Raw genomic sequence first — 26381 nt, 5'->3', positions numbered from 1 at the left:
TTTTTATGGATGCTTTGCTGTTAAATGTCTGGAAATGGAAATATCAATATAGCAGCCAAAGCCAGCCAACCTAATCCAACCTATTTTCAAACATATTACTATAAAGTTTCTATTCCAGTGGAGTTGAAGTTAAATTAAATTAAAATGAAATAGCAACTATTAATACTGTATACACAATTTCACTGAAATTACACCAAGATAAGCTACATTATCTACACAAAGTGCAGGGAGGCACTGTTCTTCATGCGGAAAACAACGCACCAAAACTTTATAAGAGCATCATGCTTTGATAGGGAATACTAGCATTTTATCGTATGACTTGATAGTATTTAGTTCTAATTATGAGAATATCTGAAACCTCTGCTTTAAAATATTGGAGTATTACAAAATAAGATCACAATGATGTACTGCCTATACCTACTGTACCCATTGGCAGGGCATATATGACAGGTTGCACAAGTTAAATATACCTGTTTCGTAACAGTCAGTTGTTACTATCGGTATCATCTCCTGCATCTTGTGCAGCTGTATGCCGAAAGGGGCAGAGTCTGTATCATATTCAAACTATACCTTGGGTTTTAAAAGTTTATTTGCTCTCTCAATGTGCTTGGATAATAACAAGGCAATAGCAATATAGGTATTTTGTAATTAACTGTTAATAAAGGAAGAAAAACAGATCTCAATCATTATGGTGAAAAAATATATTGCTTGCTTTTATTTTATAAATGTTTTAAAAATTAGGAGGTATTTCTATATGTGCTATTCAGTTGACACAATTCCGTAAGAATGTAGTTTGGTCCTTCTGTAGAAAGGCAAAGATGTGAGATCAAATGCTGCAGTTCCTTACCCAGTTTGAATTTACATAGCTTTCATTTTTGTCCTTGTATGTTTCAACCAAATTAAATAAAAAACTAGAACTGACTGAACCAACAGAGTTCATTAGTAGCTTAACAAATAATTCCTGGTGTCAGTAATCTTTGTTATTCAATAGTTAGGCAAATACTATATGTTAATACTGTTTGAGAAGACAACGTTTCTCTCTGTCAGCATGGGGTGTGATGTATGGGTCACATTATTGAAGAAATGTAACCATGAAAGATCGATCTGGGATTTTGGTACATAAACAAAAGCAGACACTTCATTCTGTCCGCATCATCGTTTCCATGGAAGGCCTACCGAATTCATGAGATGTTATTTGATGTAAATCTTGGACCCCAAGTTGAGCCTGCCTGGCTCTGGGCATAGATCAATTCACTTTCTTCAAAAGCTGCAATCCTAAAGTATATGGATTTTTAAAATTAATTCCATTGAAAATAATGGACAAGTAAGTACATTAAAAACAAAATATATTCTGAATCAGAATATTTATCTGTAGGGTAGAGACATTCTGGAATTATCCTGGTTTTAAAAAAAACAATCTAAATATTAAAAAAATGGCTCAAGATAATTCTATATTAATACTGTAATAGTGTCCCATAATGAACTGTAGCATAAAGACACCTTTAATTCCCATTTGTGCTTTGCTTAGAGTTTATAAAGTTTAAAGAGTTATGTTAATTTAACATAACAGTGGCTGGCTTCACATGTCACACAAGTCATAGTTTATTTTAACCATGGTTTGTTGAACAAGCTGTAGTGGCCTGGTTTATATGTAATGCTCAGCTATAAATCATAGTTTACAAGCCACAAGAGCTGAGTTCATATTCTGTGCTAGGTCAAAATCAACCCACTGATACAATGGCTTAATGTGTTGCATGAACCCAGTCACAAATTTCATTTATCAGAATTTGTTATAAAAGAATTTTCCTTAAAAGGATTATAGCATTTTTTTTTCTTGCTTGCTTATATGGTTGTATAATAAAATAACTGTCTGCAAATGGTGTAAGAAAATAACGTCTGTAAATGTCTGTAAATTACAGATGCCAGAAATAAGTTAATTCATTCTACAGTGTATATCATGGCTGCTGAAGGATAAATGGCTAAATTAGAAGATATATTCTTAAGTAGAAATACTTCTCATGCATTCCATAAATTACCATTCACATTAGGAAGGAAGGAAGATTTTGTTACAGTAGTCAATGGAAAATTGAAGAAGCTTTGAACTAAAGGTAATGGAATGTTGAAATTTATCGCACTGATTAAAAAATACCTGTAGTTCTGCAAACAAACTGTCAAAGTTATAGCAAACTAAAATAACATTTTCATAGGAAGTGTTCTACGTTACGTATAATACATCGTTTTCTGATGTGAAGTACTGGTATTGGAGAATATATTGTTTTAAAACATGATTTACAGGCCTTACTTGAGGCTATCAGCGCTATAAATTGAATCTAATTCCAAGCAACTTTCTTTCTTCAGCAATAGCTCAGCTTTGACTAATCAATCCCCTCCCTCTGCTTAAAAGAATGGGGGTTTCCACATACCTAAAAACTCTAGTTGTGCATCTTCTAGTTTTTGATTATTTATAATAAAATATTACTCTAGCAGCATGTGAAGTTGTTGGTGTGGCATTTATATGCATCATGGTTAATGGTGGTGGTGGTGGCATGGCTCATTTTTCTTTAATTTGGTTCTTAATTCTTTCCTACTGAAGACATTTCTCTTTAGGGACATGTTCTGAGAATGAGGGAGATCTGGAGTCCACAAATTCACAGTATCTGCACAAGTTCCAGTGTGTAACCTCTGAATTCTAATGTCACTAGATTCTCATCAGCTATGGCCTTTTCAGCACCTTCTTGGGGAAGACTTACAGTATGAGATTTCCCTCTCTGTCAGAGAGATCTAACAAACGTTAGGGTCTCTAGCCTATTCTCCCAAGATTACGGCCCAAATTCCTCAGTATTGCTCTAAAAAAGACCGGAAGTGCATGTATGGTTTCCTTTAGTTAAAACATGGTAGGATGATCCCATGGTAGAAAGATCCCATCATTCAAGTAAGAGCACTATGACACTCTAAGCATGAAAAGTAAGCTTGCTACAGTTCAAGAATGGTTTCATGTAGTTATTAATTCAATTTAGAAACATACAATTAAAAGAATAGAATCGTATGTGAACACATAACTACCTATTAGCGTTAGGCTTGGTGGGATGGTAGATGTGTAAAAATGTAACCCTAGTAGCAAGGAAGGTATTCTTACTAGCTTGAATTCAGGTTTTTCAAAGCTGCTCTGTCCATCTTCTCTGACTTCACAGACTCAGCATCACTAGCAGCAGGTAAAATTTTCAAAAGTAAAGAGGATTAATAGAACCTGCACTAATTAATACTTGACATGCCACATTATACAGGGATGTGAAAGAGCCAGTCTTCTGGTGTTTCGTATTTGATCAAGATTTTATATTAATGTTCATAACCATTTTAAGCAATGTAGAGAGAAATATAAGATGGGTAAAAAGTAAGCATAAAAATATTCCTTGTTGTATTAAATGTCAAAAGATACATTTTAAAAAGCTGAAGAGTATCTAGAGAATTGATTAAGTATCTACAAGTAAGAGAGAAGACATTCCAGCTTGCTAAAAAGAGGACATCTTATTGATGGAAACAGGATAAATGCTTTTCCTACATGTGCAAATGTAACAACTTTTTTTGTTAGCACCGATGTAAGTTACTTAAGGTGTCCTATGAAAATACAGTTAAACCTGATTTTAAAGGGTGGGGAGCATATAGCAGCACCACAGAGAAAACAAATGATCATTTTCTTGAACTCCATGAATCATATTATACCAGGAATAGTTATCATGGGAAAGTTCGGTCTTCAAGGTGCTCAGAATTTCTCAGGCTTGCAATGCCATATCAGATAAATGACGTTTTGCTTGTTCAGGTCCCCCTTCTTCCTAATCAAGGAATTACATCAAATTAAGAGCAAGAGTTTATAATACAGATTAACAAATTGGACCTGAGTGAAGGAACTTCAAAGTGCTGGTGCAAAATAGTCAAGAAGGAGAAATTAATTGAAAACTTGTCTCAACAAATTCAGAACTGCAGAATTCAATTACAAAAAAAAAAAAATCAAGAAATTGAAATTAAGCGCTATGACTATAATTTGGGCAAGCATTAGAACAAGCACACCTTTAACTGAAGAAGAACTTGTGCTAACATTTTACTATCTTCAGTATAGCTTCCTACAATGAAATTCCTAATTGTTTCCTTTTGCTGAGTCTCTAAGTAGCTATCTCATGTTTTGGTTGCACAGGCAGGAAATACATGATTGCATATCAGGGATTAAATTGCAGAAATGCTTAACTGTGATTTTAATTGTTGATCGCTATTAATTGTTAATAATGACTGTTACCAACAATAGAGGTATTCAATATGGAGGGAAACCTCGGCTAATAAGAAAAAGTATAGAGTGCGATTCTACATATATTTTGCCCTTGCAGATGAAAAGCACGTTTACGCAAATGGGCAATGCATATAAGCTAGCACTGCAGTATCTTTCTGCATCTTTCTTTCTGGAAATTGAGAAACTGGTTATCCTGGAGAAAGAATGTGGGATAACAGTTAAGGATCAGTTTTCTACTGTGAAATGGAAAGATGTTTGGATGGTCAAATTTATTGGTTACCACAGCAGAATATATAGCATTAGGATTTATTCAGGAGTCAAATGCCAAGCCTCCAGCATGACTGGTCACCTCTCCCTGTTATACTGTAGGCAGGGACATGCACATAAAAAAGAGGTAGGGCTTTAACCATAAGGCCATATTGACTTTTTTGACCCCTCCCCGTGGATGTCCCTGATTGTAGGTAAACTGTTTCTTTGTTTTTAAGAAATTTCCTGAGTTATGAAACATCCAAAAATGTTTCCCCAAGTTCTACCCAGGGCTTTTTTCTTTTCTTTTTTTTTTTTCAGAAATAAATCTCTAATTGGGAAATTAGAATTTCTTCTTATTTCAGTTTGAGAGCTTCCTTCTCAGTGTGTTTGAAACAAACCAGGGGTTATTTTCAATTAGCATTTCTGAAACTGTCCCCATAGAAAGGGGCCTGTACTTACATTGGCATTCAGCACTTTGCCTCTTCAAAGTGAAGGAGAAATAGAACATGATGCTGAGTGCAAGCATATCGGGATTTTAGTGACTGTAAGATAATCCTAAAAGGTGGTTCAAAGTGGATTGCCCGTGCAAATCATTGTATCAAAATGTGATAGTCACAAATACGTGTCTTCTCCATAAGGATATATTGCTCATCTGTGTAAAATTTAAGAGTTCTCTTTTTTTCCACTTAGTACATGCACAGAAGATGTGCCAGAGCTGTCTGAAAATGAGATGTTAGATGCTTTCCTTATATCTACCCTCTTTCTTTCTGAGTTAAATTATATGGCCTCCAGAGTTCACCAAAAGTAAGAGAGAGAGAAATATTAATGTTAATGGATGTGAGAGCCACACCCAACTCTCCAGTTCCCCATCAGGGCCAATCATCTAATACGCTGGAACAAAAGGAAGAGACACAGCTCAGTAGAGTTCTGTGTGATCTTTTCATGCTTCTATAGAGAATGACGGTATCATGAAAAGACTGTCGGATACTAAATTGGCATCACTTTGCAGGATTTGTTGTTCTACAACACTGTGGCAAAGGAATGATTATACTTGGGTAGCACAGCAAATCAAACCAAATGTTTTAGAGAAGTGAATTTATATTTGCCCAAACTCATTTGTTCAAAATACTTAATAGTATAATTAAGATCCAACATAAGATATTGTGTAGGAAGATATCTAGTACTTACAGGAAATGGTCTTAGCTCTGATTAAATAACTAGCTGATGTTGTACAAGAGCACTCCTGCTAAATACAATTATTTCTTCTTAAGAAAAGGCATGACAAAAGAGGATTTACTAGCAGATGATATCATCCCTAAAAAGAAGCCCTCACATTCTCTCTCAAATCTCAACAAAAAGGCAGTAAGATATGATTTGCTGAGAACAGAGGGGTGCACTGCTGAACTACTGGTATTGGATTAACTTTAGTACTGTTAAAGTTACACAAGAATTTCTGTGGTTTCTTGATGCTGCTGGATCGAGGCAAATACGTCTACTTTCTGCTTTTATAGAATTATTACAAGTGTGCTAATTGTTGGATATCTTCCCAGGTAAAAATGCATACTTCCTGGAATGAATGGTTAGCTCTGCAAACAACATGTCATTTGTTTAATTCCACTGTCACAAATTTGCCTGTTGGAAGGACATTCCATTGGGATTATAGGGCAATGAGCCCATGACCATTATTCATTCCATTCAGTTGTGCATAAACTGTATTCTGCCATCAAATCTCAAAAAGGTTGAGTGCTTACAGAACTAGAATGGAGAGATGAGGACTTTATGATTAAAAAAAATTATTTTTTTTTGCATGTATTCATACTCACTGGGGTTCTGAACTGGAATTCAGGTAGGTCACTTATTTTAAGACAGCCTGAAGAAAAGGGAGCTGAAGAAAACCATATGCAAAGTAAAGCACATGGAAAGCATTTAAGAAGAAATGTCTTACATAAAGTGTTCACTGTGTTCAGGATGCATCAAGATACAGGTTCACATATTCAGCAGGAGAGAGCCAATGCAGATTCTGCATGGTGTACACTATACTTAATGCTAAATACTTAGTCCCTGAAGCAAATCAGCTATATTGTCCTTTAAAAACTTTCCTCTTTAAATGTCTACATTCTCTAAGTTTTGAGCAGAAGGAGGAAACCCAACCAAATCTCTCTCTCACATCCAAACAAATGATAAAGTAAGAAGAATTATTTGGCCAAGAAACTAAAAGAACAAAGACTTCATGAGACCATTTCTAAGTTTCAGTTAACAGCATTAAGTAAGCACATTTCTATGCTAAATGAAAACAGTGAAAAATCTTGGATCTTGATATCTGCTTTACCAAAAGACAACTTCAGGGACTTATTTCTCATGTTTCCAAAGTTCTTCTTCGACAGCACTGAAGTCTGCAGATTTGCCATTGGTTGCCAAGGTTACCTGCAAGTAATTACCATCAACACCTAGCTTAAAATCAAGGCACTTTTGCAGGAAACATGAATCATACAAATCTTAATATTTACAGAACTGACTGAAAATATTCATACTTCAATTTTTTTGTTGTTGTAAGTGAATCATTTCTGCCATTTTAATTTTTTAAAGATCTACTGAAAATACTCAAAATTACAGCACAAAACACAATGCAGAGAAAAATCAGTAGCAGACGGATAGGCGTTTTTTGTACACAGACTACCAAAAAAGCAAACCAGTAAATAGCAGAATTAATTTGCCACAAGAAAGTGACATATTTCATTACTGGTTTATGTTAAAGGTACAGTTACAATCAAGTCAAACAAGTATTAACAAGAGTGGATTTTATACACAAACTACAAGAGGCAGGTATCTCTTAAAATTTTACACTTTACCTTGATAAAAATGGTGGGAAGCCCAGAATGATCAAAACATTCTAGGGGATGCACTGATTAATAAGCAATATCCAGGTAGTCAATTAAAAAAAATACTTCCAGCTATGCATAACTTTTTAACAGTTGTAATATCATAAACATAGCTGGAAAACCCAAAGGGTTAAAGTACTTGTCAGACTGATTGAAATTGAACTGGACCTTTACATAGTAATTGAGCCTTTCATCTACTTCCAGTTCCTACCTTACCTTCCATGTTCTTGTCCTCAGCTTCAAATAAAAACTTAAAGACAGGATTATTATTCCACATGATGGACAAACTGGATGCACAGAAGCATTTGGACATGAAAACATGAAGAATGCATTCACATTTGAAACAATTGCAGCCTTTTTTTCCGATTACAAAGAGGGAAATACATGCATTAAAAAGAGCAAAAATCACCACATATTTGAAGTTGAAATTGTAGGTTAGGTCAGAAAAAAATATAAAATGTGAAAATAAAAACACAAGGAAAAAACGGTCATGCAATTTATAAGTCAATATTGCTTGCCAATAAACATATATTAGTCATGCAACACTACTAAGCTAGGAAGCCATTTAAATATTAAGAAGTCAAAAGGACAAGTAATTGCATTAATAACTGGGTCAAGCATCAATAACAAAAACTGCTGACCAAATAATAAACTTGGATCCTGTTGTGAACTTTTATACTCACACATAGATTTTTAGTGTTATTTTTTATTGGGGATGATCCAACTAGACATTTAATAACATTTGTATCTCATTCATTTCAACGTTAACATTGTAAATATGTGGTCCACTCTGAACGCTTGAAACTTAAAAGTGATTAAATTTTGTATAGTATTACTTTGGAATCATGGGATTTTCTCATACTTTATAACCATATCTAATATTATAAGGAAGTAGTTTAATGCCGACACCTGAAAAAAATCTGCTTAAATTGAGAACCTAATCATAGTGCTTAGTAATTTTTCTGTCTTGGAAACTGGCATATGGATAAAATCTTCTGATCACAATGTTTTTAGATTGAGGCATAATTTTATTGTGTTGAAGTTTTAGAAACCTAATATCATACAAAGCTTTCAGTGGGCATTCTTTCCTGCTCTCCTTTGGAACTTAAAACTATCACTAACGGATAAAAAGCTTAATGACTATCTAATTAAAACCATGGCCATAAAACCAGGGTTGGGCGGAGGGAATATCAAAACCTGCATTGAGTCATCACAACTCAAACCATGCGACTTACATACACTACTTGTCTCCGACATTAGGATGCAAGTATGAAAGCACACAGTTTGTGATGTGATGTCACCATGCATATTTTGTCATTTTCACATCATTTCAACTTAGTAGTGGACATCTATGGCTGATACATGTTAATCTCAGAATCAGGTTCTATCAGCATAAATATATAAAAATGAAGCTGTAGATCTGCTAAAGAAAACACTGGATTCAATTTTCCAGTCAAACCCTGAGTTGTTACTAGTGATAACTGTGCTTTGAACAAGCTAAGCAAATCACTAATTTGTACATCGACTTCTTTCTTCCCACCATGACTGGAAGCATTCACTTCTATGTTTGATAAATCACAATTTACTGTTTCATCTGAACTCTCAATAGTAACTAATCTTAATTAAATTTTGTTGAAAAAAATCAGTTTGGAACCTACATTTTTAAGCTAGCTTCTTGCAAACCTAGTTCATATTTTCCAATTTTTTGTCAGATTCAGTTGCCACCTCAAATTGTGATTAATCAAATAAGATATAAAAATTATTCTTAGAGCCCAAGAATCTTTGTGGCCATATGGTTTCCTGAAACTCAATTCAGTCTTGGTCAGAACAATTCTTGTTATAGCTTTCTCTTAAACCATATTATTACTGACAGGATTAAACACAAAGCGCAAAATTGGCATGGTAATGATGACCAAAAATAACACGGAAAGCAAGAGCAGACATCCTGGATTAGTGAGTTTCCATATATTGAGAAGTCCAACACATGTGCCTGTATGGTGTATTATGGAAAGCATTCATCTAAAAAAATATTGGTTTTACATTTTGCTCAAGGCTCATTGTTTCTGAATGGTTAACTTTCTTTCACATTAATAATCATACAACTTCTTAAATCTTTTTCTTAGCTTATTCAATAATCTGTTGCATGGTATAGAATGGTATAGTATAGCTGTGTATTGTTAAGCACCCACAGTGACTAGGTTGAGAAGGGTGGTCTTAGAAATTCTACAAATAAATAAATAACTAAATTTTGAAGAGGAAAAACAAATATTTTTTTGAAATAATAATGATTTGCAACAAATTCATTATTTCATATCAATTAAATCAAAGTGCTTAAAAAAATCAAATGAATATTGAAATGGAACATGAAGCCATATTCTTTCAGCCCAGTGTCGCTTTCCATAACACATTGTGGAACATGTTCTTGGCTGTAAACATTACATGCATTTTTCAGTTTAATCAAAATTGCAATAAACCAAATAAAAGTAAGAGCAAATCTACATCTGTTCAACATTTTTAATGGGTGGCATTTGCTGTTGTCCCCTTATAATGTAACATTTTTTAAAAAGATAATTTAACTTAATTTTTTTTAAAAAAGGAATTTGTACTATGAATGGCTAGATACAAGTCTCAATATCCATAAAAGTGAAAGGTACCTTGCATTCATCTATTATGACAGAGTTGTGAGCTGTGTAAACACACTGGTTTGAGTTGTTTTCCCTGTGATTTTTCAGATCATCATAAATTGACTGAGTCTTGGTCATTTCAATATCTTCATGTATCTTGTGATGGGCATCAAGGTTTTCCAGTTCTGCTTTGGATAGATGATAAACAATGCCAGCTCCAAACGAGTCTCCTACCACATTGACAGATGTTCTCATTCGATCTCTACAGAGAAAACAATACCAAAAGACAGAAGATTTGAAGCACAGGACCATCAATTTACGAGAGCCTTCAGCAATTCAAGTGTGATGGTATTCAGATCCAGTCTTGACCAATGGCCAAGCTCTAGGTTTGTTGCAATCCAATGCATCTTGAAGACATTAGGCTGATTTACAGTGTGAATCCCCAATATAATAATGTTTTCATGGCAAGAGAAAAGGAGCAATATAAAGTAGAATCCTATGTTTTCTCAAAAGCATTCCAGGAGTTGCAGGACTGATTAGTTAAGTCTTAATTACCAATTTTCTTCAGTTCAATTTCTTCCCTTTTGGAAAAGAATACATTTTTGCCTCTCTTGAACTTGGTTAATATTAATGTTGAAACCTCTGAGTAAGAAGGTAATGTATAAAAAGGTCTGTTCTGAAAGCAGCTAATAATTGGGCAAGCAAGAAGAGTTCTTAAAAAACCCTGAGTATCTGTACACTTGCATTGATACTTTCCAAAACCTCTATAAAATGCTAACTTGTGCTGTAATGTTTGTTTCAACATCAGTCACTGTGAGACACTTTATCTCCAAAGCCTGGTAATTTTTTAATGTCTACATTTGTGAAAAGTCTTATCCGTGCAGTGAACGCTATGCAAGCACTGTAGAGCAGGGTTCCTCAACCTCAGCAACTTTAAGATGGGTGGACTTCAACTCCCAGAATTCTAGAAGTTGAAGTCCACCCATCTTAAAGTTGCTGAGGTTGAGGAACCCTGCTGTACAGCACTGACCCACTGGACTCCAACCAATCCTCAGCACATTAGGTGCCTAGAAGTATCTGAATGTATGAGCATATTCTGTCTAGAGCAGCAACAGAATTTCCTGGGCTCCACTGAGTACACTTGTGATTACACTTTTAATTTTATCATTTGAGGAAATGATTCGAGAAGGAGATTCGCTACATCAGGCACATCTGTTTTTCTAGAAATGAACATGAATCATCAGACCACTTTTTAAAGAGTAGATTAGGTGGAAATGCTTTCTTCAGAAAAAGGAAGTGAAAAGCTATCATAATAAAATATACTTTTTCAAAAAACAACAACAAATATATCTTTCCAGTAAGTTTCTGATGTTTGCTTCCTAATCTGAAGATTTTCAAAATTCATTCTTTCTTTATAACCCACCTGTTGGCTATTCATTCAGTTTACATTGGCTGACTTTCATCTTGATTTATGATTTGAATACCAACATTAAAATGCCATTTTACCAGGTGATTGGGATCAAAAACTTAGATTTTATGTGCTGCTAAATGGAGAGAAAACCAGATGTCCACACTAAATTTGAGGGATAATTCATTTCCTCAGGCATTTTAAAACTGAAAGCAAAAACTGAACAATCTATAGAAGACTCTATTTTCCTCTTTCTCAGGCTATAAAATCCCTGTGCTGGGGGGCTTCCTATAATGTTTGCTAAATTTGTCAACTTCCCCTTTGTAAAACTGCAGTTCTTGGCCACCACTAAGACAATGGATTAATTTCCTTGTGGAAAAAAAGCACTATTTTTTCCAAAATGCTGCATTTTTAAAATAGGAACTGTGCAATTTGCTAATGCTAGAAAGATATTCTTGTGAACTCCGTGTTTACACATCCCATGCACACAGAGAAGAAGAGGTGAAATATGTATAGTCTATGTTTACATTTTTAGATCTTTTTGGCAATACAATTCCACAGCAATTTTGAAAAAGATACATGCATATTAAAATCTAAGACTTATATGCAGTTGCCAGTGATACATATCACATTATATTTAGGTGTATAATTCAAACCAGGTTGATAAAATTAACCAATCCATTTTAATTAGCACGTGGTGATTGGTTAGAGTCTTATGTTTGCTTGTACTTAATTGTTGGATACTGCATGCACACAATCCACTATATGAATATAAATATATGGTAATTCAAGCCAAACTAGGAAAAAAGAACTAGGGAAAAAAAACAAATTAGAAAAAACTTCAGTCAGGGTTTTTTGTTTTTTTGAAAGTGAGGAAATTGGTAGGCTCAGTTGGAGCCACTCAGGTTAATTAGCACAAACATGGCTTTTTCATGTGAGATTCACTGAAGTATAAAATGGTCCCTCCCAGTAAAAAGGAATTTAAAAAACAATGTGCAGTCTTTGACTGTAAAGTCTGTCTAAAAAGGTGCATGAATCATCTTGAAATTTCTCTCCATAACGTTAAAGACAACATGCATAGAATTGCCCTCCTGTCACTGGAGCCTTTAAGCCCTCTCAAGATCTCAAACTTCCTTTGCTCGACCTGACCTTTCCTATCAAATGCCATCACAGAAACGCTTCAGGGGACACTTATTTTTAACTGCAGCATCACCCAATCTTTGACTGAGAAGGATCAGGCATCGCAATGGTAAACTCCAACCTTTCCTGTCCAATGTGCTGTTTGCCTCTGTCGGTGAATTATGACTGCGGAGTCTCTCCATATAGGAGAGGCAGGGCTTTTTTGGCAAGTGACATTGCTTCAAATGACATTTCCTTGAACAAGAAAACAATCGCCACATCAGTTTAATATCCTCTTACTGCCTGTCAGGCTTGGCTCATTTTTGCTTCAATATAAACATGCCCTTAAAATGTAAATACAGTACCTGTTGTTTATTGATACAGCTATCTATCTACACTAAGTGCAATTTTTCCTTTGGCTGTTTTCTATTAACTACTGAATTGCCCATGCTGTTTCCTAGCCACAGCAATATTTTCTTACCTTTTGACCTAAAAGATAGGGGTGAGACAGAAATTTGATATAAATTAGTTGAAATAGCATCTCTCTTCTACATTATTACAGGTAGTCCTCGTTTGGTGACCACAATTAGGATGAGCAACTCCTTTGTTAAACAAAGTGGTCACTCAATGAAAATCATGTGACTGCAAATGTGCTTACGATTTCAGCTTTCCTTTGCTTTACAGTGTCAAAAGGATACAGCCCCAAACAGCTGGGTGAGCCCACACAGCAGGGAAGTTTTCTGAAGCTCGACTCATGAGGAAGCTGGGTAAATGGGCAAATCTTATAGCCCTTTTTCCCCATTCCCCTGCCCTCTGGAATGCTCACCCTGATGCTGGGATAATTAGCAAGAAGAGAATTGATGTTTGTATTTACATTCATTGGAGAGGAAGGGATTAGAAGAGAGTAAGCAGACACACACTGGGGAATGCACACTAAAAGGAATGCACTAGCGCTAGCTGTTCCCCTAGTGTGCTGGGGGCTGAGACCCAGGAGTTACTTAGGTTGCAAAAAAAACATTCAGTGTGAAATTGATTAAGGTCTTGTCAGTGTCCGGCAGCTACCCTAGAGAGCCAGAGGATTCTAATCAATTAATTTAGGTCACAGAGCTGAGCTTGTTAACTTTAGTTAACACATTTTAGGGACCTGCTGTTGGGAGGAGAAAATCAGGAAGAGTTAGCTTGTTTAGGCAATCTCTCCACTCTGCAAAGAGATGGGAAATAAATAAAACAAAAACAAAAACAGGTCAGCTACAGGACAACGCATACTGACTGAAATGGCAAACACATGACTGAGGCAGAGACTCTGTGATAGTCGTAAATGTGCACATTGGTCACAAAGTTACTTTTTCATCACCATGTAACTGCGAACAGTTACTGTCTGAGGCAGTTACAAAATGAGGACTACCTGTACATGAGCCTACAGGACTTTTTATGGTAGAGCTCATCCTACTTTCTTAAGTTTTAGCATCTAGTGCAGTGTTTCTCAACCTTGGCAACTTTAAGATGTGCGGACTTCAACTCCCAGAATTCTGGCAGTTGAAGTCCACACATCTTAAATTTGCCAAGGTTGAGAAACACTGATCTAGTGTATGGAATGCTTTTTCTCCCAGGAGAACTGCATAGCATCAGCACTAAGAAGACCTTGGTGTCAGATGAATATCTCACTTGCTCAACTGCAATAGATTGTTAATAAAGTGACTGTTTTATCGTTCCACTGGTTGATATTATTCTGTCATCTCTTGCTGCTTCTGCAGCTTTAACATTTTAGCATTGTGTTTTAATTATCAGCTTGCCTTGTTTATTGCTACAATATGTGAATCAATTTCAGCATTTTTTTAAATGGCGGGGCTGGGAGAGAAGAAATATACCAAGATCAAGTCCTTCAGGACCACTAAATATTTTATGGTAAGTGTCTATTGAAGCTTCTAATCAGAAGGTGTTGAGATTAGAAGCTTGCCCAAAAAGTGAACTGCAAATGCTGCATCACTGTCTTGTCTTTCGAAAAAAATCTGCAAGGCAAAAATGGAGAAGATCCAGTGATGGGATAGTGTTGTGCAGACAACAAAAGAAGGTCTACAAGCACATGTGTAGTTTTAGTATACCAAGTAAGAGTTGTAGTGCAATTGTGCCAGTCTTTCTGTATAGAATACTTCCTTAAGATTGAGGTTCAAAAGAATCTATACCCACCTCATTTTCTGCATGTACAATAGCTCACGGTCAAGGCTGGGCTAGAATTTCTATCCATCTACCATTCTAAGATAAAAAAAGGAATGGATCCCCCACATCACAAATGAATGTTATTATAGGTAGTCCTTGGTTAATGACCATTCATTCAGTGACCATTCAAAGTTATAAAGGCACTGAATGAGGAGACTTAATGGCCAGTCCTTGAAGTTCCGGCCGTCACAGCATCCCCATGGTCATGTGATCGCAATTTGGGCACTTGGCAACTGGCTTGCAATTACGATAGTCACAGCATCTTGTGGTCACCATTTGTGACCTTCACAGTCAGCTTCTGACAAGCAAAGTCAGTGGGGAAGCCATCAGGAGGTCGCAAACGGCAATCCCATGATGTTGCGCCTAATGACCATGCAAGATTCACCTAATGACCACAACTGGAGCTGCTGTTGTAAGTCGGCATGGTCACATGACATTGTGCTTTACAGCCATATCACTTAGTTACCTTTATTAACCAAGGACTATTTGTATTATAATATAACACATATTATTATTATTATTAGTAGTAGTAGTAGTAGTAGTATGCAACTTGTACAAATTGGCTACAATTGGTTATCAGAAACAATTCACATACATGACCTTAGCCCCTTTACAATGTAAACATCTTGCTTCTTCTCTGGGTGTTCAAGACCTTAATTCTGTGAAGTAGGTTGGGCTGAGACAGTGTGTGACTGTCCCGAAGTTATCCAGCAAGTTCCATGGTCAACACGGGCTTGAACATGGATATCTCCACTACTAGTCTGAGATCTTAATCACTAGTTTGCAACATATCATAATAAGGCGACTGAAGGCAGAAGTTAGTATCCTACCAGGTGGATAATCAATCACTATTTAGAGATATATCATAAAAGCAGTCTTTCTGTGTTACTTACAACAGCCAATCTACCGCAACGAGTAAGCTGATATCTTGCGTGGGAAGTCCTACTGCAGTGAGGATAAGAAGCATGGTCACCAGTCCTGCACTAGGTATACTTGCAGCTCCAACACTGGCAAGGGTGGCTGTCAAACTGTAAAATGAAACATGTCTGCTTGTTTAATACAGGAATTGTGCAAACATAGGCTCTGGCTATTATCTTCTCAAAAGTCTATGATACAGAGGTACAGTTCTATTTGCATGGGAAGTGTTTCTTGTTTCTCCCAATCCAGGCCCGCATTGCATACTCCTCAATTTTGCTTGGCAGAGTTTCTCAAACTTCCAAAGACGAGTCTTTTCTACTAACAAATAGACAGACTTGGACCCAATCCATTTTTTCTTATAAATTCAGAATGTCTATTAATTTTATTTTAAAGGTGGTTGGCTGAGTTTAGAGCAGATGAGGCCCTCCAGAAGTTGTTGAACTGTAACTCATAGGAGTTCTAGTCAGCATTGCTAATTGTGAGAGATGGTGGGAGGTGCAATCCAACACAATAAGTTGCCAACATCAGGATTAAAGTATTTTCAAGAACTTTTATTACAGATGGTCCTTGTTTAATGACCACTTGTTCAGTGACTTTACCTTGTGATGGTGTTGAATGAATGGTAATTATGACTGGTCCTCAAAGTTCTGGCTGTGCAGCACCCCCGCAATCATGTGGTCATGATCCAGTCACTTGGCAACCAGCCCAGTGTGATGGAATGGACTTATGAAGGCCAGGCTCAGGGAAATAAGCATGTTCTTAGCCCCCAACAGGAGCGTGGGAAGTTCAAGAAGATGAGGCTGGCACCTCCCTAAGGAATTCAGGGTGTTGTGGCTGGCTGGCTTGGGAACTAGGGTCCAGTCTGGGGAGATTTCTGGCTGGAGGTTGAAGCTAATAAACGCAACAGAACTGTATCTGCATTGTCTCTTGGAGTTCTTTGGGCTGAACCTGACACCCAGATTTCCAACTGTCACAGTGTCCCGACATGATTTGCAACCTTCCCTGCTGGCTTCCCATAAGCAAAGTCAGTGGGGAAGCTAGTAGGAAGTCAGAAGTCATGATCACATGAGGTTCCTGCTTAATGACCTGTGTGGTCCTTGCTTAATGACAGTAACTGGGGACTGCCAGAACTGCCGCCACTAAGTGGTGCGGTCACATGACATCACGCTTTACGACTGCATTGCTTAGTGATGGAAATTCTGGTCCCAACGACCGTTGTTAAGCAAGGAACATGTAACATGCCTCTCTTTTCATTTTCGAAACCATTTTTTTTCCCAATGACATTCTTGCTTAGTTGTTTTTGCATTAAAACAAAACATGTTTAATTTAATTTTAGCCAGTTGGCCTTCATTATTTTTTTCTATTTACAATCGATATAGTGAAAAATTCTACTTAGTATTTAACATCATATAAATGATGGCTAACAGAAAGCACCATTTTAAATGTAAACCCAAGAACTATATAGTTACATTTCATACAGATTCCATTTATGTACAAAAACATTTTTCTTCTCCATGTTGGATTGTGGGGCACATGAGTGCCCAAAATTATAGCCACCATTGGATACAGTGCTGCTTATGTCTACAAAATGTTAGCCACAACTTTACATATACATAAAGAAAGTGCTGACATTTTTAAGCGTGCATAAAAAGCTGCCAGCATCGTACACATTATGCCCTTGCATAAACTTGGTTTTTCTTCCATTACCTGGGGCCTGCCTCTATTTGTATGTAATTGGTGAAACTGGAAAAGGAGTCTTTTCTCTTCTTGTTATGACGAAGTGGAAACTTTTTATAGATTCTGAGCATGAATGAAGGCTAGCATGTATTTTCAAATACAAATTATTGTGGAATACTTAAGCTCTGGGATATCAATTTTTTTATCAACCCCAATAGAGTACCTGACAGTGACTATCTGTCCACCGTCCAACACAATGCCATTCATCTGTGCTATGAAGATGGCAGCCACTGCTTCATAAAGGGCAGTTCCATCCATATTAATGGTGGCTCCAACAGGCAAGACAAATCTTGTCACACGCTTATCAATGCCCAAATTTTCTTCAAGGCAGCGGAAGGTAACAGGCAGTGTACCAGCACTGAAGGACCAAGGAAAATGAATTATTTTATTTTAAGCATTTATATAACTGCTCAACTTAAACAACATGATACTAGGCAGCACACACGCACACATGCAAGAACAGTAAACAGAATGCAAAAGAAAAACAAATGCATACCGCTAAAACAAATAAGCAATTAAATGATGAGCAGAGGCTAACATTTGTTATCTCCACCCAAAGGGGTCTCGGCTGTTCCCAATCCAACGATCTGAGGGAAGAGCCAGGGTTAACTGTCTTTCTGAAGCCCTGCAGGGCTGGAGCCAACCAGAGGTCGGCAAGGAGGACATCGTTCCAAAGGGCAACACCGCTGCAGGGAAGGCATGCCTCCTGGGTCCAACAAGAGGACTGATGAAGTAGCCTCTGGATGGTCTTCAAGGGCAGCCCCATGTAAAGCACACTGTAATAATCCAACCAGGAGGTGACTAAGACATGCATAACTGCAAGGGGGATCCTCTAATACAGGAACAGCACAAGTGGCATCCAAGATGAAGTTGCACAAAAGCCCCTGGCTACAACTGCCACCTGTTCATCAAGCAGGAGCCGTGAGTCCAGGAGGACCCCCAAGCTGCACATTGGATCTGAGCAGAATAGCACAACCTCATCCAGAATCAATGATGAAATAGCTCCGGGTCCAGGACCGCGGACTCAAAACTTGGTCTTGGTAAGACTGAGCAGAAGCTTGTTCTTCTCCATCCAGACCCCACAGCTTCCAGATGCTGGGACCGAATCCTGATAGTTTTACTTGGCTCGCTGGGGGCAGAGATATACAACTGAGTATCACCAGCATGCTGATGATACTGCACCAATATAGCTTCTGCAATTAAAAAGATTGATTCTGATTCCATGGTATTATCGGGCAGCACGCTGTCAACCAGGTCTCTCCCAGTGTATAACTGAACTCTGTTCATCCGCCCTGGAAACTCACACATTTCATAGTTTAAAATCTGAGTGAAGCTTCTCAGTGATGGGACAAAACTTGGCTACTAAGGTTTCATAACTGAGGGCTGGTTTGAGCCAGGATTTCTTGGTCCTATTCCAACACCTTAACTGGCCCCCAGCGTGTCCAAACAATTCAGCCTCAGGTTGCAGCAATGCGAATTTTTTCTCTAAATATAGAATTCAGCTGAGTGAAACACAAAAAGACCTGGCTAGGAGATGATATATTATCCTTAAAATGTGGCTATTTGTAAAAGAACAGGTTCCTCTTGATGACTACATGAAAATGTCCATCCACTGATATAGTCTCCATCCAAGAACTTTCAGGTCCAACCCTGCTTAGGTCCCCTTTTTGTGAACAGCTAACTTCGACTAGGTAGAGTGTGCAAAACTTCTGAAGTGCATGTTAGTGTAAGTGAAGTTCCCCTCCTTGTAATACCGAGGCAGCTGTGTCCTCCAGTAAGTTTGGTGTGTCTCTCCCAGCTTGTCTGTGCATATACAGTATGTGCATACACATACCACACTGTGCTTGGAACTCTGGTGAAGCGAAGTCATTATGAACACATGCACGCATATGCAGAGCTAACTTCAGAAGGTGTCCTTTGGGACATGCATGCCTCAACGTTTCAAAGACAGGCATTTCACTCATGCCAACACCCTTTGCGAAGTACTTTGTGAAGCACTCCTTCAAATGCTTCCACACTCCAATTTAAGTTGTAACTGTTAGATAAGCAACAACACCAACCAATAGGAAGTGTTGTTCTGTGTCTTTAGCATCTACATTCAGTATCTGATGTTCAGTTTATTTGGCAGCATTTCAACACTGGTAAACCATGATGGATTTCCGTATCCAGCTTTTCATCCAGTTATCCAAACTTTCTTTTTACAAAAGGCGGAAACAAAATACACAGAAGTAACATGCTGACAATTTGCTTCATTTCTAAAAAGAGAACAGTTATAAACAGAATGATCAATCTAACATTTATCCTATAGGCGTTCCTTCCTCTATATTCTCTCTCTCTTCTGATTATGTCTGAAAAGAAAGAATTCACAGAGAACACTATGGAGATTCAAATAGCCCTTTGTAAACATGGTCACAACTAAGGAATTTTTTTTTCAGATAATGGAGATTGTGCTTAACCCCTCCACTAAAATATTCTCATTAGTTGTTTTGATAATCACAGTATTTTCCAGTGATGTACTGTAGCTAGGGAACATGGAAAAACATCTTATTATTCACATGTAATGGGGACAAATGTTTACATGTTCAGGTTAACAGATGAATCAAAACTTAGTTCTAATTCAAAATTCATAGCTTTTAAGTTGGCGCAATGCAGTTCACTTATTTTAAAAATGAGGGAAAGCACATGTCCACATGCATGCATGCGTGTGTCCCACACATACAAGAATTTGAAAATAACAAAAATATGTTTTTATTATATTTTGAAGAAATGTGCACTTAACTGTCCATCTTCTGAAAAATATTCTCAAGTCTGATGAACCAAGCCTGGCAGATTTGCAGAAATGAGGAACTCTGAGAAACCAAAATGGGCATATTTCCTACCTCTAATTGTAGCTACCTAAGTAATTACATATGAGACAGAATAGAAATTAGGGCTCAGTGTGAATCAATAAGGGCAAGAATTGAATTAACCAAGAATAAAAGTAGGGCCCAAGTATTATTTTCTGGACCCAGTACAAACCAGTAGCCCTTGTCTACATAAATGTAATGTGATCCCATGCAAACAGTATCATGGGTCATGAAATAGGTTGTTTTATTTCTGCATTTCTAATTTTGTCCCCAAATACCACTCTCTAGGCACGCTAGCAGTACAGTTAATGTAACATTTAGCCCAAAGGAGAGACCGACGAAGATTATTAGCTGTCTTATGATCTTGAACTCATCGAAATAGAAGTGTTCTATCAATATTCTGATGTTGTTGACACTATTGTCATCATCCTGGACCAATATATTTATTTGCCCAGTTTTTATACTGCCTCAGTCAATTGACTCTGGGCATTTAATAATAAAAATATAACTATGTAAACTACTAAAATAATAATAATAGAAAAATGACAATCCAGCCACCATCAGCTCAAATAAAAAGAAGAGTCTTCAGAGTAATCTAGTATGTCAGGTGCAAAGGGGCCAGCCTAATCTCTTTTATCTATATGAACCAGACTGAACCCACTTTTGGTGGTGAAATTCTATGACCTTCTATGTTTGGGATACTTTTCACCTAAACAAAGTCTTGTTATTGCTTCAGTCTGCAATCTTGCAGCTGGCAAGCAATGGCCTTGGAGGAAAATGGTTATGAAGACAATTCCTTATCATGATATTGAATTTTCCAGGCATTTTTGTTTAAAAGATAGTCCTGCAAAAGGAGCTATTTCTCTAGCAAACATCAACATTTTCTATTACCTTGAAGCTGTGCCGAGAGCAGTGATCCATGCTTGAAAGATCCCAGCAAAAAATGAGAAGGGATTTTTTCTTGTAATTACAAAATACAACAGAGGCAAAAAAATCCCTCCATGGATGAGAAGACCTACAATCACGGTTACCATGTACATGCCAAGCTGCCGAGCAACTACTTCCAAATCCTTGATTGCAATGATTTTTCCACAAATGAGGCAGGCAATGCCCAATGGAGAATACCTAGAAGAAAGGAAGACAACATGTAAAAAAAAAAAAAATCCCCTCTCACCCCTATGGGTGATATGTGTCTTCCTCAATCTCAGGTCTTCTATCAGAGGCTTGGGAGTTTGAGGGTTCTGCACAGTATCTTAGCTGTTCCTAGCACTGGACTCTTCTGGATTGAGAGCTCTGATGTTGTTTCTAGGATCTGTTGGAGCCACCTTCCCAGATATGTACGTATGTATGTATGTATGAATGAATGGAATTACAGATATCTCTGGTGCAAAATAAAAAAATGAACAAAAACTTTATAAAAGGAAGACCTGATAACAATCAAATGCACTAAAAACAGAGCTCAGGAGTTTTTCCTCCTTATGATTAGAATTTTATTTCACTTTCAGAGATCGTCTTGAATTTACACATTCTACTTCACTATTATTTACAACTTTGCTATGGGTAAAGTCTGTATACTTTGGCCTAATGTAATGCTGCTAATAAGAAAATTGAACTCAATTTTTTCAGCCTAAGTATTTGTTCACGCTCTTTTTTTTCTTTTTGCTAACTGGCTTGCTCCTTGCCTCCTTGCATTCTTCTACTAGTATTACTAGGGGAGTATCCGATCAGATCTTTGTAACAAATTTTAGAAGAATAACCATGTTAGTTTCTGACAGCAACAAAATATTCTGGCATTTAAAGACTAATGCTTTTATTACAACTTAAGCCAACCTTCTGGAAACTGGAATTTCACTAATGCCCTTAAACATATCCCCACTATTTTACCAGGAACTAAACTGAAACTATGGATTTACATCTGATTCTTCCATGAAGAATCCAAAGATCAAGTAGTAATTAACCAGGAATCTATAAGCCTCTCAACCATGTTGTTTTAAACACTGTTTCCAAGGGTGCCGGATAATCTTCTTCCTGAAATATTCACTGAGAATAATCCTTACAATTTAGTTTCAAAGAATCCTTTATTTATTTTATCGTATTTATATAGCTGCCCATCTCACATAAAGTGACTCTTACATCCTTGAACATCCTTACTGAATGTTTAACTTTGTTTTATGTTTTTATGGTGTTTGTGAGAGTTTCATAAATCACTGAAGCTGCTGGTAAGTATGGACCATTTCCTCAAAGAACAGTCCAAAGAACAGTCATAAATAACTGGACAGAATATAGCTTTAGATGTGAAAGGAAATAACTTTATCTTCATAAAATACATGTTTCCCCTATATAAATGAACAAGATTTGTGAGCAAAATCCCTATAAATGTGACACTGGAAGCTGCTGAATCACTATTAGCAGCTCAGAATGGATCCTAAGCAGTGTGTGAGGGTAACCATGATGCAAAGATTCAGTTCTGGTAACGGAAAAAACTGGAGCATCACACAGTAAATTAAATATTAGGTTTTGCTGAACCATGACTTGAATCAAGTGCTTTGGACCAATTCTGTGGCTCCCCAAACATGAAGAGGGCTCCTCCAAAGTGATCAGTGATGAAAAAGAACTATCACAGAGATTTTGTACAATTCAGTGCTTCAAAATGCTGCCATAAGCAGACACTATTATGTCATCTACCTCAGTCCAAACACAAATAAATGGAATGGAGCCTAGTTACAAAATCCTTGAACCTACTCATTTGTTATGAGGAGGAAGAGGAGGAGGAGCTACAACATCAGCTACCAGATGTGGGGTTTCCATGCTCAATAAAAGACACAACATGTGATTTCCTGAATCTTTCTTTGAATTGGAGCCAAGTCAAATTGGACAGCCTTTAAATGAAATTACACTGTTTTTTCCCAATTTACAAATCAGGCTCAAAGCTTGTGGCCACACTGCTAATAATCTTCAAGAATGAAGCAATAGTCTACTGGGATTCTCTAATGAGCTGAGATGTAGTATAGTATGGCATGATGTAGCATATAAAAACATTTTTTATAGCCCATGTTCACCTTTTAAGTCCACTACACGAACTCGATCCAGAATTACATAGACTTCTGTCTGCTTACTTATTATAAGGAGAAACTGTGATAATTCCTATCTGTGTTGCTCTCTAAGTACTTTGTACTAAGTACAAGAAACAAAATTGGAAAGCAGATGCAAAAAAACCACAACTGTAGTTTCAAACCAATATAGTAAAATACGTAAGCGCAAACATTTTTGTAGAGGACAGGCTTATAGTATCTGGGTCTAAATGACCTCCAAAATCAAAGGCAACATGGCTTCACTGTCATTAGCTAGAAAGCAAGAATGGAAGATGTTATCATCATCACGTCCTTCTTGTGAAATTCCTGAATACATTTGTAGTCCAGACTGCTGGATTATATATACTTTTGACCTGATCCAACAAGGCTCTCTTTATATTATTACTGATAAAATTCCAAATGATATCCAAGATAGAACAGGGTTTGGAGTATTCAGTGGACGATGACTTACCACATGATCATAATGACTAACTTCATTACAATCTCATTCAAGATATTGAAGAAATCCACCATCATCTTGGCTTGATCTCCCATCTTGCCCATTGCAATACCAAAAGCAATGAAAAACCCAATGAGGCCTGTTGAAAGAATACTACAGTGAGACTCTTTTATGAAAACTTTCTTAGAATTATGAAATTTGCTGAAATATTCTGGGGTTCATCCAAAGCAATATATATGAAAGGGGAATTCTCCATTCTCTTCAACCTCTTTTTACTGTTGAGAAAAATCTGGGATTTAGTGGGGTGTGTGTGTGTGTGTGTGTGCAATGAGAGAGGATAATTAGGGAAAAAAACAAAATAGGGATCTCTCTAACAAGTAGGATTTCTTTTGATTTTGCTCTATCATTGTAATTCCCTCATTCCCTAAATCCCTGGTCTTTCTTGAACATTCCTTGACCCTCATGAGAGGCTTTCTTGGGTCATAAAGGAGATTCAGATGGTCGGTTTCCCTTGCATGAAAGCTCATACGGGTTTCAGCAACTGTTATTATTCCCTTGCTTTCCTCTTAGGTAATGTGTTTTTTTAGATGAACTTTTAATTTGCAGAATTTTGTAGAGAATCCAGGCTTTGTTATCTTCCATTTGGAATATTTCTATATGTTCTCCACAATAATTTTGTCTTTTTTTCTTCTTAGATAAGACAAAATCTGTTAATAATGGAAAGACAGAATAACTACACAATGCCTTTTGATGGATAGTGGTAAGAGCACTTCATCTCAAAGCATTCCTTGACTAGCATTCTATTTCTGATGTCAGCAACCCACTCATCCAATCAGCAGCTTGACTCTTCTTAAAAACATCAGCTTTACCTCTCAAAAGAGACTGCTAGTTACAAAAAAGAGATCTGTGCAAAAATTACTGGAGAACAAAGGCAAGATTTGGCCTACTCAGACTTCCCCTGGCAGGGTTTTACATTACCTGACCTTTAATAAATGCATCAAGATATGTATGATACACTTCTCAAAAACAACACATTAAATGTAGTTTTGATTCAAATATCTTCTCGTTAATTCATTTGTGCGATTTACTCAGTTCAGAAGGACCCTGGGTGCTCCCTCTGCAATGCTTCCCTTTACTACCAGCTGATAGCTGTCCGCTATTATTCAACACTGTTACTTCTCAGCAGCAATTCCTGTACAATGTGCCTGAATATATTTACAGAAATGGCATCAGTGCTGATATTCTGATATAAAAATAACATTAGAAGTCCAACCTCAGTTTAACTGCACACTTATAAATGCAAAACTAATTTAGAGCAATGAATAGATTGTCCTTTCCTCTATACATCTCCACTGGTAACTAGCATGAGGTACCTGTAGCTACAACTGTTCAGATGCAGTTGGAAATGTTATGAAGGATTAAGTGAAACCAATGTGCTTCCTTCAGAGAATGAGCTGCAAACTTGAAGGAAGCTTCAAGTTTAATCTAATCTGCCTAGATTCAAACTGGCATAAGACAAACTACACTGAATTAGATCAAGAATCTATTAGGTTTATAAACAAAGAACCTCAGTGTTTTGAATGACAGAACATGTCTATGCAATGAATTTAGTAGGTGTCTGAAGAGAGAGAGAGAGAATACCTAAGACATTCATTCCATCCTTAAACTCAAGGCCTTTCTTAACAACAAACTGAGGCTCTGCAGTAGCTTCTGTTTCATTCATGATGGTAAAGATGGAATCTGTAACATTAGATGGTTCTTCTACTTCTTGTGGGATGAGCACATTTTTGGTAACAGTTTGAATCTGAAAGAATAAAATGCAGAATGAAAATGCAACTGGAAAATTGCCTTTTAGATATTGTTTTTCAAACTTCATGCTTGGGCTTACTCTCAAAATATATTCTGGCATCTGCCCTTGCAAAACATCACTGTCTGTTCCATACACAGATTTTTAAAGATACTTATATACAACTGCTTTATGGTGAGGTCTAGAAAATTGAATGAAATAAATCTTTGATTTCTTCTGATAGCCACAGTTGGAGATATTTCTTTAGAAGAAAACAATAGTTTTCTTAGTTTCAATAGTCCCAAATCAGGTTGGGATTATGTGGAAGCAAATCCAAGTAAAAGAACAACCACTTCCATATTTGTTTATGGGAACATCACCCCACAAAAAGTAATTTGGATAGTTTGCAGAATAAAAGGACCAATATTTTCAATTTATATTAAAAGTTTTTTAAAAATTAAAGGTGACAAGATTTTTATAACTAATATATACTTGTATTAGTACATGCATGGAGGTTCTATTCAGAGAAGCTTTCCAAAAATGTCCAACCCTTATTTTCTGGGCCCTTCATCATATGGAAGAACTTCCGCTGGTTGAAGATCTCTAGAAGTGTGCCCTGTATACCAGGAGAGTAGTAAGCACAAAGAGGGGATAGAGCTATTGTGTAGCAGTTCTTTTCTCTTCCCTGAAATGTTGGTAACATCTTGAATGTACTGTTTACATTAACCATACATTTTATATCCCAAATTCTAGCTTACTACCTAGAACTCCTTGAAAGTTATAGGACA

General features: G+C 36.8%; 1 protein-coding gene across 2 annotated transcripts in view; it reads right to left on the bottom strand.

Moving 5' to 3' along the window:
• Window positions 1-6294: 6294 nt before the first annotated feature.
• Window positions 6295-26381, bottom strand: part of SLC1A2 (solute carrier family 1 member 2) — a 33297-nt gene continuing 13210 nt past the window's right edge. Inside the window, exons 4-10 of one of the 2 annotated variants that reach the window (XM_007426420.2) lie at window positions 25449-25611; window positions 23820-23946; window positions 21168-21401; window positions 17594-17788; window positions 15669-15803; window positions 10062-10293; window positions 6295-6952 (exon numbers count right to left, since the gene is read on the bottom strand). In XM_007426420.2, the coding sequence (XP_007426482.1) occupies window positions 6878-6952; window positions 10062-10293; window positions 15669-15803; window positions 17594-17788; window positions 21168-21401; window positions 23820-23946; window positions 25449-25611 (1161 nt within the window). In that variant the 3' untranslated portion in view covers window positions 6295-6877. The remainder of the gene's footprint in view (window positions 6953-10061; window positions 10294-15668; window positions 15804-17593; window positions 17789-21167; window positions 21402-23819; window positions 23947-25448; window positions 25612-26381) is intronic. The other variant, XM_088145082.1, reaches the window with a different exon arrangement.

This window comes from Python bivittatus, unplaced genomic scaffold (genome assembly GCF_059951505.1).
Source record: "Python bivittatus isolate LINGU-HERP-01145 unplaced genomic scaffold, Pbiv_v1 ctg000480_np1212, whole genome shotgun sequence".
In the NCBI taxonomy this organism is placed as follows: Eukaryota; Metazoa; Chordata; class Lepidosauria; order Squamata; family Pythonidae; genus Python; species Python bivittatus.
The sequence above is the reverse complement of the archived record's forward strand: the minus strand, read 5'-3'. Positions and strand labels throughout refer to the sequence as shown.